Consider the following 20,089-nt stretch of genomic DNA (forward strand, 5'->3'; position numbering starts at 1 on the left):
AATTTAATTGGAGTTCAAGTAAAAATGAAATTAAAAACTTAGCATCTTTTCAAGATTTTCTATGACTCTAATTTGCTATATATTTTTTTCAGATATTTTAATCTAGTCCTTATTAAACTTGCACACTTGCAGAGCTTTTCAACCTGCTGATCCCAGGAGAATCTGACAGAGCTCCCTGGATGCTACGCATGCTGATGCTCCTTTAGAATGAGTTAATAGACTAGGTTTTGGAAAGCATCAATTATGATTTACATTTGAATGAAAATTAAACTCTTTCATTTATTTGCTCAGCTGTTCATGGAATATTGCATAAATTGGGTTTAAAATGCATGCGTTATCAATGTAACTGCCTTGCAATCCTTTGCAGTCAATAGGACTATAAATAAAACCCACTGTACTAAATGCATTGCGACTTGAACACCTCACTGTCTCAAAAGTAAAACCCTCTTTGGACTGGGAAAAAAAAAATCTCAATGTGAGTAAAGTAAAAATCAGCATACGTCTGGTTTTCATACCTTTTGAATATTTTTTTAACAAGGTATAGGTGTAGAATTTTCAAGCATTTATTTTAAATGAGATTTTCATTAGTATAACTAGTTAACAATAGCTACAATTTACCAGTAATCTTCATTAAAAAAAAATTATGAAATGAAGAAGTGGAGCCTCAACTGACTTTAACCAACTTGTTTGGAATCACATAGTAAATGAGATTCAAACACCAATTTATGGTTACAAGTAATATTTGGAATCAGGTTTGTGTCTTAGTACTTTGATACCATTTTGAATATATAATGGCTATTTAAAGTCATTTCTAGAGTCCTATACCAAGGCCAATTTTATCTCACATCTTGTTACCTACAAAAATTTTACTCTAAAATGGAAATTTTATTACTGAGGAATATTTTTCTTTCTATACTCTGATCGGGATTTGATTTCACCCAGAAAAAAAGTATCTTAGATGTAACTGGAACCACTGGAATGTTCTGTGATTAGCCAGGGTGTTTTCCTAAAACCAACCTCAAGATGGCAATGGACATAGTACTGGCTTTAATTCCGGATTTTATATGAGGTTTGGTTATTCAGTCTAGCAAAGACACATAATGAACATGGTCTCCTGGAGATGATATTATGGTAAAATTAACTGGTTGGTTGACATTAAATGTCTTTCTTTTTAAAATCCAAGAGTATCAGATACCACCAAGACCCTAAATCTGTTCCTTGTCTATTTACCTTGTCAAACTACCACAGTGCTCAAATTAACCCTTTTAAATTTTATTTTATGTTAAATGGAATGACTTGCAAGGCTCAAATAAAAATACAGAAACTGTAACATTTCTCCGCTTGTTTCAGTGTATATAGAAATTGCTTTAATGTGTTTTTTGCCCTCCTTCTGCAAAATTAAACAAAGTCTGACAGTGAAATATTCCAATTGCTAGACCACAATATATGTATGAACTTTGCCTGATAGAACAGAATGTTGAAAGAAAATATTTCTCTAAACTCTGCCCAAATACGTTTTGTCTACTTGGGTGCCAAAGAAATAATAATGACAACAATGCATAAAACAGAATATGGGAGAAAAATGGAACATTTATCTCTGGAAGATGTGTCCCACGTTGCAAACAATCCTTTAACAAAATTATAAACTCGTAAACAATCATTTCCATGAAAGCACAATATTACGTATCCATACCTAATTGTTAAAAACTGAATAAAGAACCTCTCTCATGACATCTTAAAAAACCACAAAAAAGTCATTCAATAGTTATCATAAGTGTAATTCGGCTGTGTATTTCTCTGGAAATTGCAAAACACTAACAAAATCTAATAGACATTAAATATTTGGGTTGGCAAGATGGCTGGCTTCCAACCTCTCAAGATTTTGTTAAAAGTCATTTAATAGATCAGCTTAAAGTAATATTTTTAAACTAAAATTTGATTTACTATTAAAAAACAAAGATAAGATGTGAAATGTAAACTTAAAATCCCAGAGATGTAGGGATTGAAAATTAGCTAGAACACAGTAGTACTGCAAAATTATACATATTCTGATTCATAAAATCCTGGAAAATAATAGATAAAAAGAACCTTATTTTTTTAATGGCATGACATAATGATACAATTCTACAAGATAAAACTTAATTGTACTAAAAGATAATAAATTAAGTACTTGAAACTATGAAGGATAACATGGAAGAGTCTCTAAGCTACACAAGGTCAGGGACCATGTTTATAGTGTTCATCTCTGAATCACCAGAGATGATGATTAGCATTGTGCCAGGACCATGGTAGACATGTTTGTTTACAGTTGAATTAGTAAATGGAACTTGTTATAATCATATACTATAACTGAAGGGGAATACGCAAAGGAACCATGACAAATTCAAAAGTAAAAGATTCTGGAAATAGTTAAGAAATTCTAAAGTTAACAATATTTTAGTACTCCTGCAACTTCATTTGCTACAGTGGTGGTAATATAGATTTCCAAAAATACAGAATTGGTAAAAATTTTTTTCTACTAGAATAATATGGGATATAATCAGCAGGATAACTTTTTGCTGTTCTCGGTTTATCTTCCTCATACTCTGGCACCTCACTTTAAGTGGGGTCTCCCTAAGAAGACCTTAAACTCTTTAATTTCTCATTTTTCATTTTTGCGTAAATACTGATTCCTTTGTTCATTTAATAAATGTAGGTTGAAAACACACTTTAGGCTCTGAAGACACAACAATGGACACAAGACAGCAGTATATGTATCTGCCCCTCAGTGCCCATAATTTGTTTGCTAAATCTAGATGGGCTCTGTATTACTGACACAGTCTATTTGCATCATTGTATTTTTGAATTTGTAGGATAAAGTATCAATGCGTAAATAATGAAATGGGACTTGGTGAAAGATAGGGATTAGTCATCATTCTATACCAGACAAAGTAAGGTCCAAGTGCCTGATTTTAAAAATCGTACTAGAATTATGATGACTGTGTTATTCTAAGACTTAAACCAAGGATTAGTAGAGAAGGCTACTGAGAATGTGGCTTATATTCAGTGTAGACAAACTAAAACAAGTAAAATTATATTGACAATAAGATTCTAAGCACAGGAGCTGGCACTGTCCTGGATGTTCTACATATAGTGTCTCTAATTCTTCTAGCTTCCTTGTGAGGTAGGTATTATTTTTCCTGCTATGGAAGCTCAGAGGGACTGTATGGGTTCCAAACAGAACTGCCATGTAGCTAGCTATGACTGAAGAACCTAAGCCCTTCCCATTAGAACATTGTTTAGTTATTACAAGATGTCTGTGTCATGATGTACCAGTTATCTGTTTCAAAGCTAATCATAACTTTACTTGAATCTATATTTATATATTAAAAGCTTGCCATATTTTACTTTATTTTCTCTTCAAAGTATTACTGAATAGTGAGCTAGAGCTCTATTGTGTTAATAAACTGGTCTAGAAGTATGGGGCTAAAAGAAGTCTTGGGAAGATTTTCCTTACAATCAAAATATTTAATCGACTGAAAACTTTAATTCATCCACTTCATTTTATAGATAAAGTGAGATTTCTGGAGACTAAATGAGATAATGTTAAGTTGTGAGACTGGATCCTATATTTTCTCATTTTCTGTCCATGAAATTCTTCTAATTCCAGATTATTTTGCAGTTATAAATGTCTCAGATTTTTGCCTTTTTTTATCAAAAACTGAAATAACACCTTTGATAGGCATCTATTTCTCTGTTATATTTCATAAATGATTTATATCAAGGTGTGCTTCAATTCAAACTCTTCCTCCTAGCTGGCTTTCTAAAAGGAATGTGGTGTATGTTACATTACTTCAGTTTTCCTCCCTCACTTCAATCCATATACTGCTGCCTCTACCCCCAATCCTATATAAACCTACTTGGGCCATCAGTGATTCAGGACAAAAGGACAACTATCTGTACTCTTCATAATTGTGTAGACTAGGAATTCATAACAGATTTTCCACAAGTGGTATAAAAACCTCAAACTTTTTTTTGCTAACAAATGATTTCTTTAGGAAAATATGATAAAACAATTCACAAATAAGCTAAAAAATTATTGAAATGTCTTCATTCCGTTATCATTCTGAATGTATTTCCTTTAATACATTCATGGAAGTTACCTATCATCCCAGTTATACCATTAAGTGTGAAAGAGGGGATTTGGAGGGTAGGAGGCACACAGGGTTTGTTCATTGAGGTAACTTACATAAATAATATAAAAAGTAAATCATATAATTTATCATTGAGAAAACAAAATATGAGCCAAGGATATATTTCTTTACATTTTTTGATTTAACTAGCATTGAAAGTTTCAAGGTTTATTTTGACTAGTGTCTGGCTTTCTAATTGACAAGCTAATTAGAAGGGTATGCTAGACTGCTTGTCCATACCAAGTTCACTGTGCAGCTGTCCTGGGGGAAAGACATACAAGGGAACTTGTTGACACTTGAAATTAAGCAGCACTCACCCGAAAAACTGTCATTTCTTCCAGCAGAACTTCTTCTAAATCATGCCAAGTCTCCTTAGGAATTGAAACTACTTTAAGAACGGTTCCAACATCTTTGAAAGAAAGTGGAGAAGACCACAATTTAAATAGATCTGAACAGAGTTTAGTGTTAATGCATGAAATCAGTATTTGGCCAGAAAGAACATTTTGACGTCAGCATTTTAAAATTTATTTTATTGTTACAGCATTAGTAATATATACAAATTCATTTCATGAAACTAGATAAAGTATAAACATAGCTATGGAATAAAAATAGTTGAATTTTTAGAAATATCTGAAGCTTTGGAGATGATTTTATCCTAAACCTGTGTAATTAAAAAAAATATATATATATATATAATAATCACTAGGTTGGATTATTTGTATTTTTAATCTCAACTATCAGGTGTCTCAAAAACAAAACAAAACTAAACTAAAAATAATACCAGTTTGACAGTGTTGAGGTTTCTCAAAAAAAAACTAAAGATAGTATATGACCCAGGAATTTCACTCCAGGGTATATAGCCAAAACAAAACAAACCAAACCAAACCCAAAACACTAATTCAAAAAGATACATGTATTCCAATGTTCCTAGCAGCACTATTTACAATTACTATCAACAGATGAATGGATAAAGGAGATGTGGTATATGTATATACAATGGACTACTACTCAGCCATAAAAAAAAGGAAATGTTGCCATTTATAGCAACTTGGGTGGATTTGGTGGGCATTATACTAAGTAAAATAAGTCAGACAGAAATACAAACACTGTACGATATCTGTTATACATGGAATCTAAAAAGTCAACAAATTAGTGACTATAACAAAAAAAGAAGCTGACTCACAGATACAGAGAACAAAATGAGTGGTTACCAGTGGGGAGGCAGAAGGGGGAGGGGCAATATAGGGGTGGGGAAAAAAGGGTTATTATGGGGTTATATGAAATCATCTGTGTGAAACTTTTGAAAATTGTAAAGCACTATAGAATGTAAAGAATCTTTCATTCTATAACAAAATATACTAAAAAAAGAAAAAAATTACCAGCTTGACATTACAAGTTTTTCCCATTTTTGTTATGCAACCAGGAACTACTATGAATACTTAAAATATAAGCAAAATGGAAGGAATGTTGTCAAGCAACAAAAGTAGTTAGAGCCTCAGAGCCTGGCTGCTCACCTTCTTCCCACGAGGAAGACTTTAGTAGTTAGAGGCCCCTAACAACAGCTCAATGACCATTACCTGATAAATGACAATAATCTGATTTCTCAAAGTAAATACCTTGGATTACTTATTACAGTGGTTTTTCAACAACTGGCTAATCAATTTTGGTTAGCAAATTGGTTTAATTAACATGCTGTTCAATCAACTTCAGAGTACTAAAAAATTTTTAAATTCAGAACCATAAATAATGAAAACTGTTAAAATAAATACATTTTATAGAGATTTAAAGCACTGTTGATTCATTGTTAAAAGAGGTAAATTGTTTTAATGATAAGACCTGGCACTTTTACTCTAAGTGGGGTTAAGAAGCTACTATTTTCCAGTATTTACAGATGGGCTCCTATTCTTGATAGAATAAAGAACAGAGATTTATTAAATTCAAAAATTTGACTCTTCAACATACCATTTCTGATCAGCTGATCAAATATTTTTAGCTTCAATTGGCTCATTTTAATCAAATTAAACAGTCTAATTATTCGAGAAGAAAATCTTACCAGTAAAGTTGCACCAGAAAAATAATTCAATCTATTCATATGACAGATAACCATTTTCAAGGGATCAATATGATGTGCTATATGAGACCAAGAAAGGTTGCTAGTGTATCCCTTGTAAAGTCAAAAAAAAAAAAAAAATCCCTCTTTTAAGCAGATCCTTCTGTTTACAGGACCTTAGATTACTCATAACACCAAAGATTAAAGGTAAATTAGGTTAATATACTCAGTGCCTCTGATCATTCTCCAATACCCCAAAATAACTTTATCTGTGTTCCAGATCAAGTTTTACTGAGTAGTATTTCAAACAATTTCACACAAATTGAATCAGATTACTCAACTAGGATCAATGTGTAACTTACTTAAAAGATAAAATTACTGTAATCAATTTACTTTGTTGACAGATGACCCTGTTCTGTGCTGACCGATAGCCATCCACATCATCAGACATTCAACGTGCTCATGAAATTGGTTCCTTTAAAGACGGCTTGCGTCCAAGAAGAACTGAAAATTCATGATTAGGTTTCTTTGGTCAAATAGCTGGAAGCAAGCTTTTGTTGCATTGACAATGAGTGGGGGACTTCTCAACATGTTTAGGCCAGAGGTGAAGAAAAAGGTAAGTGTGACATTACTGAACAAGTTTAACTACTCTGTAGAGAGATCTAATTATAATTTGACATTAGTGATAAACTAATATTTATTGAAGAGAAATCCTATCTTATAATTTCTCAAGGTATTTATAACCAGAAGTTGATACTTGCAATTCATTGACTTTTATTGAACTCCAGGTCTCCCTGGGATTCCTTTATTTGATAGAGAAACTTTCTCACTCATAAAAGCAGACTGTAATGTATTACTCAGAACCTGACACTTACACTTGATAACGTATTTCACAATTTTGTTATAAAACTTTAAGTCTTTAAAGCACTTACTGTGCAGTTGGCATTCCCCTGTACTTAATGCAATTTCTTTCTCTGTTCTCACCAAGGGAAAATAAATGTTATTATACAGGTTTCAGTGGAGCACTCACTCTGTTTCCTATTGATTTATTTCAGTTAACAACGTTAATGGAGACTAGGAATTTATTACCTTGGAATCTGACCCTAAGTAGCAAGTTTCAGATTTGTAACTGGTGCTTTTAAAAAAGTATTATTAAAGAGAGTAGGGTAAAAATAAAATAATATGTCATAAAAGCAATGGAATTCATCCTGAAAATATACCTATAAAATGTTTGTTTCTAATCATGGAATTGGTAAAAAATACGTCACTAAATGTCTATAGAAATGGATCTAAAATGTATCTGACGATTCCTTAGGTCCACTCTGTTGGTCTTCTGATGAAGTTTTATTTTGCTTTGTTTTCCTTCTCATTGTATGGTAAAAACACTAAACAAATTTTGTTGCCAGAATTTATTTTCTGGAAGATTTGCACTCTATGATAATTTTAAAGTTCGGATAATTTTGCATCAATATATTCTAGAACTTTTATTGAATGTCTTGGGATTTGAGCAATACATTTTTGTCCTGAAAAGACACTGTTCAGAAAAGAGTTATGATTCAATTATAGACATTGATTGTTCACCTAATCAATAGCTTTACCTGATTACATTTATCAACTTTTGATTGAAAAGGAAATTTAATTTAAATTAATAAATATATGTCAACTTGCCTAAAAAAATAACACATTGGAATGGGAGAATGTTCAGGTTTTTTAGTCATTTATTAGAGGTTAACTATATCTTGAGAGTGACTATGAAGTCTTCCTTCAGTTCTCAGTATACTTAATTAGTTAGATGCAATGTTCTGGAAGAACATTTAGAGCTGAAGTTAAAACATTTACCTGTTCCAATAAACATGACATCATACTGGCCATCTTCTGCATCCACTCGATCTACTACAATTTGTGTAAACTGGTAATTTACGTCTGTTTTGATCATTATCGGCCGGTTATTAATAGGAAACACTGGATTGTACATGGCTGGATGACTTCTGGCAAATGTTATAACATCATCAGGAAGGTCTTTTGTAGACTCAAATCCACCAAATGTTTTACTGGGACACTATTAAGATAAAGAAAATATTATCTTTTGATTAAAATATAATGAATAGGATTATAATTTATATAATATATGGCCTCAATGAGCTAGGAATCTAAATCTGTAATTTTTAAAGTAACTGTTAAACTAAAAAACAAAATAATTTTACTTAAATTAGTAGATGTAATATATAATGTACATTTTCTAAACATATTTTAAGTCTCGATGGGATGTCATCATTTCTTACCAAAAACTGCAAATGCATCTAATGAATTCAGTGTACAAGAGAAGTCTGATGCCTCTATTAGTGACAACACCATATACTTTATGTTTAAATGAAGTATTTGAAATAATGAGTGGAATATGTTATAACTAAATGCTATTAATCATTAGATTAGAGAAAATCAAAAATTTTCTTGAATGCATTTCATTTCTCCCTATGGTATTATGCTAAAATATAAATGCTCTCTTCAAAGTAAAAGACAATATAAACTATTCTTTATTGCCTTATTTTTAACATAACCCTGAAAAAGTACCATAAAAAGGACCAAAAGTATTATTTCTTTAATAATTACAGTAATTCTAGGGATAAGGAGATGTGTTATTCAAGGTGTTAACAACTTGCATGGCACAGAAACTGACCAATCAGAATGGACCAAGCAGAACAGATGATGGCTATAGGGAGAGCCAGACAGGATGCTGTGCTGTACACTGTCATAATATCACCTCTGGATTTAAATGCTCCACTTAAGGCAGTAAGACAAAAACAAGAAAATTCAGATTTTACTGTCTCTTTTCACTGCATTTAATTATGTGGTGCAAGCATTCAGAGTACAGTAACTCCAGTCTCTTGCTTTTTGTCTTACACTTAACTAATTTCTGCCATTTAATGTAAGAGTTTGAGAGCTGAAATGTAGTTGAGTGGTTCTTGATCTAACAAGAGGCTTAGAAGGAGAAATCAATTGTCTCTGCCATTACCTTAACACAGATCATTAATAATTCATGAGAAATGAAATAAAGCTATTTTGAAACGGGAAGAGTATCTCTTTATGAATATATATGTATGTAGTATACAGATACACACACAATAATACACTAATATAACAGTTAAGGGATTTAGGGAATTACTTTTTATTTAAGTAAATTAAAAAAATTATTTAATGTTATAGAAATATCAAATAGCTGTATAAACTCGAAGAAGAAACGATAAAACATATTTTGTAACATTAATTTTTTTTGCTTTTCTACCACCATTTAAAAACTACTTGCAAAAATTTAGAAATGATTGCAAAAGAGACTTATTTTAGATTTTTATCTTACAATTTGTCTCACTTTCTTGCCTTACTTTTATTTTTGTATTTAGTATTACTTAAGCTGTAGGTTTTTCTTTAAAAATAAAGAAAATGCCCTTCTATTGACACACTGCTTGAAGGCCTCAATATGTTTTTCTCCAGTAGTGTTGATGGAACGACATATTCTCAGCTGCCCCCTTTTGGGATTAATGGATTGATCTAAGGGAATTTTATTCACGGAGCAAGGTGTTGCCTCCTCTTGGCAGCCCCTCCCTAATTCCTAGCTTAGGCAGTGCTTTCTGTCTTCTGCCTCCAGCACTTGGTTCATACTGCTGACTTAATGGACCATGTCATAACAACTCTCTATGAACAATGGGTGAGAATTCAGGCTCTAGAATCAAACTGCCTGGAATGAATCTTGGCTCCTCTCTTTGCCTCAGAGTCTTCATCTGTGAAATGGGAACAATTATTGGGCTACTGTATATACTATTTTATATACATAGACACACACACACACACACATATAAATATGTATGTATGCATAAATCTGTTAAAACGGGCTTCTTATAATCAATGGATAGTCTATCTTGTTCATTTTTTCTTCTGAAAGCCTATTCAGGTTTTTTACCTACAAGCTCCATCAGCTAGAAGTAATCTTTATGAAATGCTCATAAATAAGTTTAGCAAAAAATTTTACAGAAAATAAAGATTAAAAACATCCTATGCCTAATAAACTCATCTAAAAACATCATTTACTTGAATTTAACAATAAAACTGACATGAAATTAAAATAATGGTTAAACTTAAAGAACAAGTTTTTTCATCATATGAAATTATTTCCTTAAAGATTCTTAGGGTTATCACCTTCTAGAGAAATGGAAATAAAAACAAAAATAAACAAATGGGACCTAATGAAACTTAAAAGCTTTTGTATAGCAAAGGAAACCATAAACAACACAAAAAGACAACCCTCAGAATGGGAGAAAATATTTGCAAATGAAGCAACGGACAAAGGATTAATCTCCAAAATTTACAAGCAGCTCATGCAGCTCAATATCAAAAAAAAAAACAAAACCCAATCCAAAAATGGGCAGAAGACCTAAATAGACATTTCTCCAACGAAGATATACAGATTGCCAACAAACACATGAAAGGATGCTCAACATCACTAATCATTAGAGAAATGCAAATCAAAACTGCAATGAGGTATCACCTCACACCAGTCAGAATGGCCATCATCAAAAAATCTACAAACAATAAATGCTGGAGAGTGTGTGGAGAAAAGGGAACCCTCTTGCACTGTTGGTGGGAATGTAAATTGATACAGCCACTACGGAGAACAGTATGGAGGTTCCTTAAAAAACTACAAATAGAACTACCATAGGGCCCAGCAATCCCAGTACTGGGCATATACCCTGAGAAAACCATAATTCAAAAAGAGTCATGTACCACAATGTTCACTGCAGCTCTATTTACAATAGCCAGGACATGGAAACAACCTAAGTGTCCATCGACAGATGAATGGATAAAGAAGATGTGGCACATATTTACGGAATATTACTCAGCCATAAAAAGAAATGAAATTGAGTTATTTGTAGTGAGGTGGATAGACATAGAGTCTGTCACACAGAGTAAAGTAAGTCAGAAAGAGAAAAACAAATGCCGTATGCTAACACACCATTGTAAAGCAATTATACTCCAAAAAAGATGTTAAAAAAAAAAATTCTTAGGGTTAGGAAATGTTGCACTGGATGGTTCCATCCACATATTCTAGAACATCTGCCGTCATATTCACTCACTTTCTACTGTATCACTCTTTTCTTTTTTTCTCCCTACTTTAAATTGCAGACTTAAAGCTGATTTTATTTTGAGATCTATCCACCTTTTTATAAGCCTGAATGTGTACAACAGGCTGGAAGGAGAGAGGTCAGCGATAGTAAACAGCATCTATTAAAACACCTAGGCCCTTTCCATAAGGTTTTTGTTTGTTTCTTCCTTGCATATCTTCTTTACCTATTTGAGAGATGTGTCCCACTTCCATAGGAAGATAATATTGATTTAAATTTGTTTCCTCCTATTTAATGTGCAATTCTTGAGCCTTTGTCACAATCAGAGAGAGCAAGTCTATCCTAATTGTTTCAACTCCCCGTGAAAGCCATTTTTACTATATCTCTTTCCGAAAAGAAGATAAGTAAGGCTACCTGCTCAGTTTCTATTTCTCATAAATTATTGGTATTAACTACTGGTAAGCGTTGAACTTAAGCACTGATGCCTGTGAAGAACATGTCTTTAAATGTGGAATTTCATGGTTATCAAAGAAAAATCCTTGCCTTTCTTTCATTTATAGTCTTGGAATTTTTCTTTTACATTATCTATATTTAATATGTATGTAGCTGCTTTTTTTTTTTTAACCTTCAGCATAAATTCATTCATTTCCTATCTTAAACACCTAGGCCACTTACAGTTCCTGGTCGTGGGTAGGGGACTCTTCCTTGATAAGGCACCCACTGGTAGTTGGGACCATCCCTGTGAGCATATGGACCCAGGAACACCCTTCTCACATCACTCATGCTATACATGCACACGGCTGACCCCTTGAAGATGTTACTAAAAAAGACAGACAGAACAAAAACAGACTTTCATCTTTACACAATGACAGAGCTATTTATACTGAGTTTTTAAATTTCAGATAGCAATTATCAATACTTGAACATAAATTCTCAAGTAGTGTTTGGGATTTTTTAAGTCATATATTTATATATATTTTAATAATACACAAGAAAGCAAAATTATGATTGCTCAAAATTTGAAGGCATGGATGAAAACACCTTTAGCACTCATAGAACATATACATATTCATTTCATAAATAGACAATATATGCTATAAATATATACATTCATATCATATGTAAACATTGATAGGGAAAACATATATACAAAATCTAAAAGGTAATGATTAATTCTGATATCAGATAAAATAAAAATATAAACTTTGGTATTATGTTAAGACTTAAGCATCATTGCTGAAACCAGGAAATGTTTAAACAAGAAAGAATGTTTAAGAACACATTTTATAAACTGAAACTGGTGCAGAAGATGAATAGTCAATGTGTTATAATTTTTAACTCCCAAACCAACAAAAGTATTTGATCAAGTAACAGAGCTCGATCTGTGTGAAGGCATTTAAAATCATCTCTTTCCAACACAGAAAATCATTTTAAGTTAGTAGCTATTACACCCTAGCAAAAGTGGAGTACTATAGCAATTATCCCCATCATTTTGTTGGACAAAAAAAATCAGGTAATTGAAGCAAATTCTAAGTTTACCATGAGCTGCCACAATTTCCCATTTTATTTTGCTTATATAAATACAGCTTGAGGGATTTATTTATAAAGATATAAAAGTTGTGCACATTAAAAATATGGAATGCATACCTTTTAATTAATCTCTACCCATAGAAAATTACATAAAAATTAGACCAAATGAAAAACTTGTGTAATAAGAGTTTATTATTGAAAACTGCTGCATCTAGACAATGTCTGGTAGAGTGCAAGCTTCATGAGGGAAGGAAACATGCTTGGCTTCTTTTCTGTAACATAAATTACATATCGCACGGTACTTGACACACAGTAAATTTCAGTAAATACTTATAGAATTTAACAACAATATTTTCATAATGGAATAAGTAGCAAATTAATACATATTTGATACATCATAGTAGTTGTAGTTTGTAATGTTTATGTGTCCCTTTTTCATTGTTATACACTTTGCTTATCTATTGATGGAATCCATCATCATGGAAAGATCTTTTTAGGATTTACAGCTGTTAAGACTAACTCATATATGACATCAAGCTCGCTGAAGCAGACAGGTGAAATTATTTTACCCACTAAGCCAGTGATTCTCAAAGTGTGGTTCCTAGACCAACAGTATGGGCATCACCTGGGAATTTGTTAAAAATGCGTTCTTAGGCCCTACCCCTTCCTACTGAATCAGAGACTCTGAGGGCGTGGCCGAGCATCTGTATTTTAACAGGCTCTCTGGGCGATTCTGATGCAAGCTTAAGACTGAAAACTACTGTACTAAGCAATGAGGAAGCAGAAGAAATCAATTAATATTTGTTTAATTTGAGCCTCCCACATTTTTTTTTTTTTTTGCGGTACGCAGGCCTCTCACTGTCGTGGCCTCTCCCGTTGTGGAGCACAGGCTCCGGACATGCAGGCTCAGCAGCCATGGCTCATGGGCCCAGCCGCTCCACGGCATGTGGGATCTTCCCGGACCGGGGCACGAACCTGTGTCCCCTGCATCGGCAGGCAGACTCTCAACCACTGCGCCAAGAGGGAAGCCCAAGCCTCCCACATTCTTTAGCGGTCATTCTGTTTTTATACTAAAGGGGAGAAATATTTAGGTATGGGAAATTGCATCTGGTTTTACTAATATAGTTTTCCTAATTTTTACGTTATTTTAAAAATTAAGTAAAAATGTCCAATCAATTTGTAATGGCTTTAATATTTACAGAAAAAAATCAGTGTTTGGACATTGTAGTTAATCTTTCTTTATGCTATCACAGTCCCTTGTAGCACTCTTCCTGACTTTTGATTTTAAATTATTTTTCTTTTATTAAACATTTATACATATCCAAATGCATATCCCTCTTTATATGCATTTAAATATATGTTTCTTTTAGCAATTCCAGGTAATGTAAACTTTATGCTGAATATAATAGTCAGGAAATAATTACTGCTTGATTGACAGCAAGAGCCTTGAGGCACATGGGGAATGATGAAAGGAGGTGGCGGGGAGAGGGGGAAGAAGGAGGAGAGAGAGAGAGAGAGAAAGAGGGGGTAGGGACAAAGAAGAGAAAGGAGAGGGGAGGGAAAAAGATTTTTCACCCTTAGTTTATATCACTACAAACTTTTAACAAAACTCAGAGTTCTATGTTTATAATATTTTACATTTCACTCAAATTTTTAAAGTCAAAGCTATACATAGGGCATGGCATATATTTTTCGTCATTAAATTTATAGTAGTGAATTCTTTGTTAAAATTTATGTAAAAAATGATTTAGGTCATGACTTATTTCAGGCACCCAAGAATGCACAAGAGCTCAAAGGTTTAGCCGACGTTGTTCTTTCAAAAATATTTTCACAAATTATGGACACTTGGAAAGCATCTAAAGGACATGAATTTTCTATGATAATAAGAGAGCAAAGTGTTATTTACCTGGAAGTTGTAAACACTCCATATACAATTGGATTTTTAGGATCTTTAGAATTCATTAGGAATACATCCTCTGTTTTAAAACAAAATTGGAGAAAGTTGCATTTTTGAAGGTAATGGCAAGGTTTGAATATTCTCTATATGACATCATCAGCTACTTACGCAATTCATCAAAATGAGTGTCAATGCCATTTGGACCTGGCACTGAACAAATGAGACGAGCTTTGAGGAATGTTGTCCATTTATTCACCAGACTTCTGTGGCCCCCGAAGTCATTCTGAAAGGAGAGAATAATGGTTTTAGAAATTGTGCATGCAAATGATAATTTCAAATATCTTATCTTCTCATATCTTGAGACATACAAATCACAATTCCTCATTTTTCAAATTGAGAAATGAATTTTAAATGACTAGATACAAGTAACTATGCTTTCTTATTATATTTTTGGTGAAATCTATTCACTCCAACCTTGTTCAAGGAATGACTTACAATAAATATGCCTTAGCATTAAAAAGTCACTGTACTTTTTCCATTCTCTTACCACTTGGCAATGAACGATATTACTCTTGTGTTTGTTTTGGTTTGCTTTTAGTCTCTCTTTCTTATGTAAGTTTTCCCTAAGATTTTACTTACCTAAGTAGGCTGGTTCACAAAATTAAGCACATTGGCACATAGTAGGCACTTAATGAGTATTTACTGAATGAAAGAATAACTGCATGCCTTATAACTCATACTGAAAATACACCACAAACAAAAGCATGCTAGCATCAAATATTTTTATAAGCTCAGTTGACGCAATGCTGACTTTACAAACAGCATGTTGAAAAAACATTTGCTTAAATCTTAAAGAAAACTCATTCTAGAGCAAAAATTTTGAAAAAGTATCTTCTCACTGAAAATGAAACTTAACTGTAACCTGATGTAGCAATAAACTCTATTATGATGGTATGGATTCACCAGTAACTTATAATCTTATAAAATAATATTTATGTGCATATGTTTAAAGGAAAATAACTTTTTCTTCAAAAATATAACACTGATTTATATTTTGTTTATAAGATTTTATTTAGTATAAAGATTTTTTTAATGCTTGTAAGTACTGCTTTTAAATATGCCTTATATTTTGTGGAGAAAAGATTCTCATATATTGCATATATCATTTGCATGTTTCCAGAGCATTAAAAATTTTAATTTTCCAGTAATTTAATATACTAAAGATAAATAATTAGATGATTGGGATAGGAAAGAGGATATCCCCGCCCCCAAGATAGGGATTTTTAAAATTTCATGATTTTTCTTTTAAAAGAAATAATTTCATTTTAAGACAGTAACTGGATTTGGCCTTGTGATTTTTCTTGAGATGAAAGGTGCTTTAATATATAATAACAGTTAGCTTCATTCATATTTCATATATACTGTACTATACAGTATAGAGGGTAAGAATAGTATTGTTATCATATTTTCACACTGATACTAATTAGTCCATAAGTATTTACTGACCAATTTTTTATTCTATATATCTAACATTATAATACATATCACATCTGAATTTGTGCCACACAGTATATTAAAGTTCAGAGCTTCAAAATTATGTGTGTACACATAAGTGTATATAGGATGCTATAATCAAGTCATAAGAACAAGCTTTAACACTTGTCTCTTTTATATTCATACTTATTTCCAACAAAAAATATTCATTGAAAACTTACACATTGTAGGAACCTATGCTAGGTCTGAGAATACAAAAATTATATTTTCCCAGGTAATATGAAAAAAAATTATTTCTCCAGAATTTCAAACTAATATTATTTAATGTAATTGTGAAATAACACCTCACAACCTATACCTCTATGTTTGACTATGAAGTTATTCATAAGCAACTATAATACGTTTTCAATCTTTTTTTGGTATTTAAATATTTATAGTGATCAGTCAAGCTTTTTAGCCATATTTTTCATTATATTTGTACAAAGGTGGAAAAGGAAAAAACTGCAATTGGACAATGATACCCTCCTCATTTTTTTCTTTACCTCACCTTGCATATCTGACCTATTCTAGCATGAGTGGCTTTTCCAGTGTGTTCTCCATCTATCGCATTTTCACGGAAGAAAAAATACACTTTGTCATCTTCAGGGTTGTCACTTTCTGGGATGAGGTGGGCACTAATGAACCTTGGATCTGAGAGACAAATTATAGCATATATATTAATTCACAGTTGGGTAAATAAGACCATTCATTACAGTCCATTTTCAATTTTCTCTTAACCCCTATGTGACATATTTCAAGACTTAATCTCTCTTTAGTTCACTCTTTTTCAGTAGATGTGAACTGTTCTTTACGTATTTTAAAGTATGTTACAAATCACCTTATGTCTCAAACATTATTTTAGGAGTAGGTGCAGAAATCCTCCGTGTGACCATATAGTGCAGATGCATCACTGGATATTAAAACATTTTGCAAAGTGTAAGGGCTATCAAATATTACTTATTGTCATCACTACTGTTATTCTTTCTTTCAAGCATAAAATAATTTAAATCAAACTACCAATTGGTCTATTCCACTTTCGAGCAAAAACTAGGTGTGAGGGGAGAGATGAGATTCATATAAAACAAAAGAAATTTTCTCAAGTTGTACCCCATCTCATTAAATGGCATTGTCGTTTACGAGGTACTCAAGCCCCAAACCGTGGAGTTACCCTTGAGTTCTCTGAGTCTCCACACACCAGTGTGTACCCGATATGTCACTTCAGACATATCTAAACCCTCCTATATCTTTTCAAATCACTCACAATAAAATGCAAACTCCTTCCAGTGACCAGAAGTCATTTACCATCTGGTCCCTGCTACCCCACATGACTTTTCTTCTTCCTACCCTTCCCTTCCCTAACTTACTCTTAGCCAGACATACCAAACCCCTTCCTGGTTCTCAAACAGGTCAAGCACTCTCAGCACCGCCTCAGATTTTTCCTCACTGTGTAACTCTCTGCCCTCATATATTCTAAAGACAGGATTCTTATTTTTACTCAGGTCTTTGTTCAAAATATTACGTTATTAAAGACATCTTTGTTGACTACCCTAATTTAAAGTGCTGAAAGCCTTACTCCTACTCACATGCATTACTTTTCTTCCTAACATTATGAAACACCTGCTATGCTACATCTCCCTGTTGCTTTCTTCTCTCTTTAATCTTCATTTGCTTATTGTCTGTCTCCCTCTCCATCTCAATGAATATCAGTTCGAGGAGAACAAGAACTTGGCGTGTTTTGTTTGATGCTATGATCCTAGAGCTTAAAATACTGAGGGCATTCAATGAATATCTGTGCAAGAAGACAAGGAAAGAGAAAAGGAAAAAACAAGACTGCCTAGATTATGCAGAAGGTGTATCTGTGATGTCTAGAGTCCCACTTCAAAACATACTTCTGTAAGTACCTGGCTTGATATGGCTGTGGGCTCATATAAACTATTTAACAAACTATAATTGCTTCACAGCTTTATATGTAACATACTAAGCTTTATATACTAACATACTTTAATGTAACATACTAAGAAGCTGAGTTTGTTTTATTGAAAGCACTTAGGATTGTTGCAGGTATTTAAGTTCTCACAATAACCTACTTTTGCTCCCATGTTGTATTATGTTATCAAGTTAACTATGAAATATACACACCTAGGTCAGCACCATACTTAAGATACCAGGAAAGGGATCAGAATATTGAAACCAGCTTTATCCATCTTATTTAGTCCTAACCTTTTCACCTGTGAATAATCATGTTGTCATGTGTACTACACTTGTAACTTTCCTTTAGCATTTGCTCTGGGACCATGTACTTAGTATATTTCACAGGGCTACACTCCACTATCTTTTTCAGGCACATTATACAGACCCTGTAAGTAATGTGAAACATATGAAATATTACCTATTCATATTTAAAGTTCAGTATGCCAGTGGAATAAGGGAAGGAGAATAAAACCTCAAAATTCGGAATCAGGACTAGAATTTTTAATAATACATTACTTCAACTTTAATAAACGTTGCAAAGGTGGTTTTTCTTCATAAATTTCTACTTAATCATATTCATAAACATATTTGTATACATGTTTTTGTCTCCTGAAGAATGGTGAGTGGATTAATGTGACAAGAGTACGAATTATGTTACAAACCCAATAATTACCACCCCACTGATGAAGTCAGATTTCTAGCTTCAGAAATTCAGCATGTGCATGTATGTGTGCATGTATGTGTGCATGCATGTGCATGCAGATGTATAACACAGACCTACACATGATAGAACTCAGTTCAATCACTTATGACTTTTGTGACATTTTAGCAAGACTCTTACCTCTCAGATCTCAGTTGCCTAATATTCAAATTGGGCTTATTTCATGTTAAGTTCAATTCACCTTGTGTCATAAACAGTTCACATACAAATAAGTATTTTAAACTTAAATAGTACATGTGAAACAACTTTGTAAAATATTAACAAATGTACTATGTTGTTATGATGATGATACTAAAAGGAAGCCTCAATCACATGTTAAGTTCTCATTATAAGATCTCATTATAATACAGCTGCAGAATTAAAGTGAAAAATCATACTTTCTTCTGCTTTAATGATGAAAAAATGGAGAAGTCGGTTTAATACTACCTCCCATATTAAGGAAGTTGTTCATATAAACACTTGAATAACTTAAAGGATTCCAAGTAATTAAATCCAACTACCTTTTATTTGATCACAAATACATGCAAGGCACTAAGTATAAAACAAAATGAATAATATATATCCCTTGTTTTCAGAAAGCTACAATCTAGCAAAAGTGATGTTAGAAACATACAAATGAGAACAAAGCAAACAATATTTTATACTTATAGATATTCTCTTAAGTTAGTATTTGGGCATGAAAAAAGGAGTTATCAAGCATCATGCTTCCATCTCTAAAATATGTAAAGATAATTATCACCTTACAAATGTGGACTCTAGTAGGAAATAATTCAAACAAGTTATCACGTACATTAATTGTTTAAAGGGTCTTCAAGTCTAGTCTCTCCTTTAGTATCTGATATTACAGGCACAGAGGATTTGGTAGGTGAATTAACAGTTTGACATAGCTTCAGATTACAGACAAAAAATACCATTAGGCATAGAAAACAAAAGCCAAATATATCAAAATAGTAAAAGAGATTATCTAAGAAAAACAATGTTAATTGTCTTCAAGAAATTTAGGTTATATCTTATACTTGAAAAAACATTCACTCTAATTTCAAAATAAATTAGGTCTTTAGTTGATCTCTTTCAAAAATTTAAAAGAAGCCATTCTTCTAA

At 32.6% G+C, this 20,089-nt stretch overlaps 1 protein-coding gene across 16 annotated transcripts in view; it reads right to left on the reverse strand.

The window, feature by feature from the left end:
• The window catches only part of SEMA3A (semaphorin 3A), an 859,827-nt gene that overhangs the window by 89,451 nt on the left and 750,287 nt on the right, over positions 1-20,089 (reverse strand). For all 16 annotated transcript variants that reach the window (XR_013829775.1, XR_013829776.1, XR_013829777.1 and 13 more), the window contains 6 exons: positions 16,805-16,947; positions 14,932-15,046; positions 14,773-14,842; positions 12,012-12,156; positions 8,062-8,281; positions 4,490-4,581 (listed from right to left, as the gene is read on the reverse strand). Coding sequence is in view for 10 of the 16 variants with exons in the window: in XM_079931561.1 (XP_079787687.1) it covers positions 4,490-4,581; positions 8,062-8,281; positions 12,012-12,156; positions 14,773-14,842; positions 14,932-15,046; positions 16,805-16,947 (785 nt within the window). In the remaining 6 variants the exon portion in view is untranslated. The remainder of the gene's footprint in view (positions 1-4,489; positions 4,582-8,061; positions 8,282-12,011; positions 12,157-14,772; positions 14,843-14,931; positions 15,047-16,804; positions 16,948-20,089) is intronic.

Source organism: Stenella coeruleoalba, assembly GCF_951394435.1.
Source record: "Stenella coeruleoalba genome assembly, chromosome: 9".
Classification (NCBI taxonomy): Eukaryota; Metazoa; Chordata; class Mammalia; order Artiodactyla; family Delphinidae; genus Stenella; species Stenella coeruleoalba.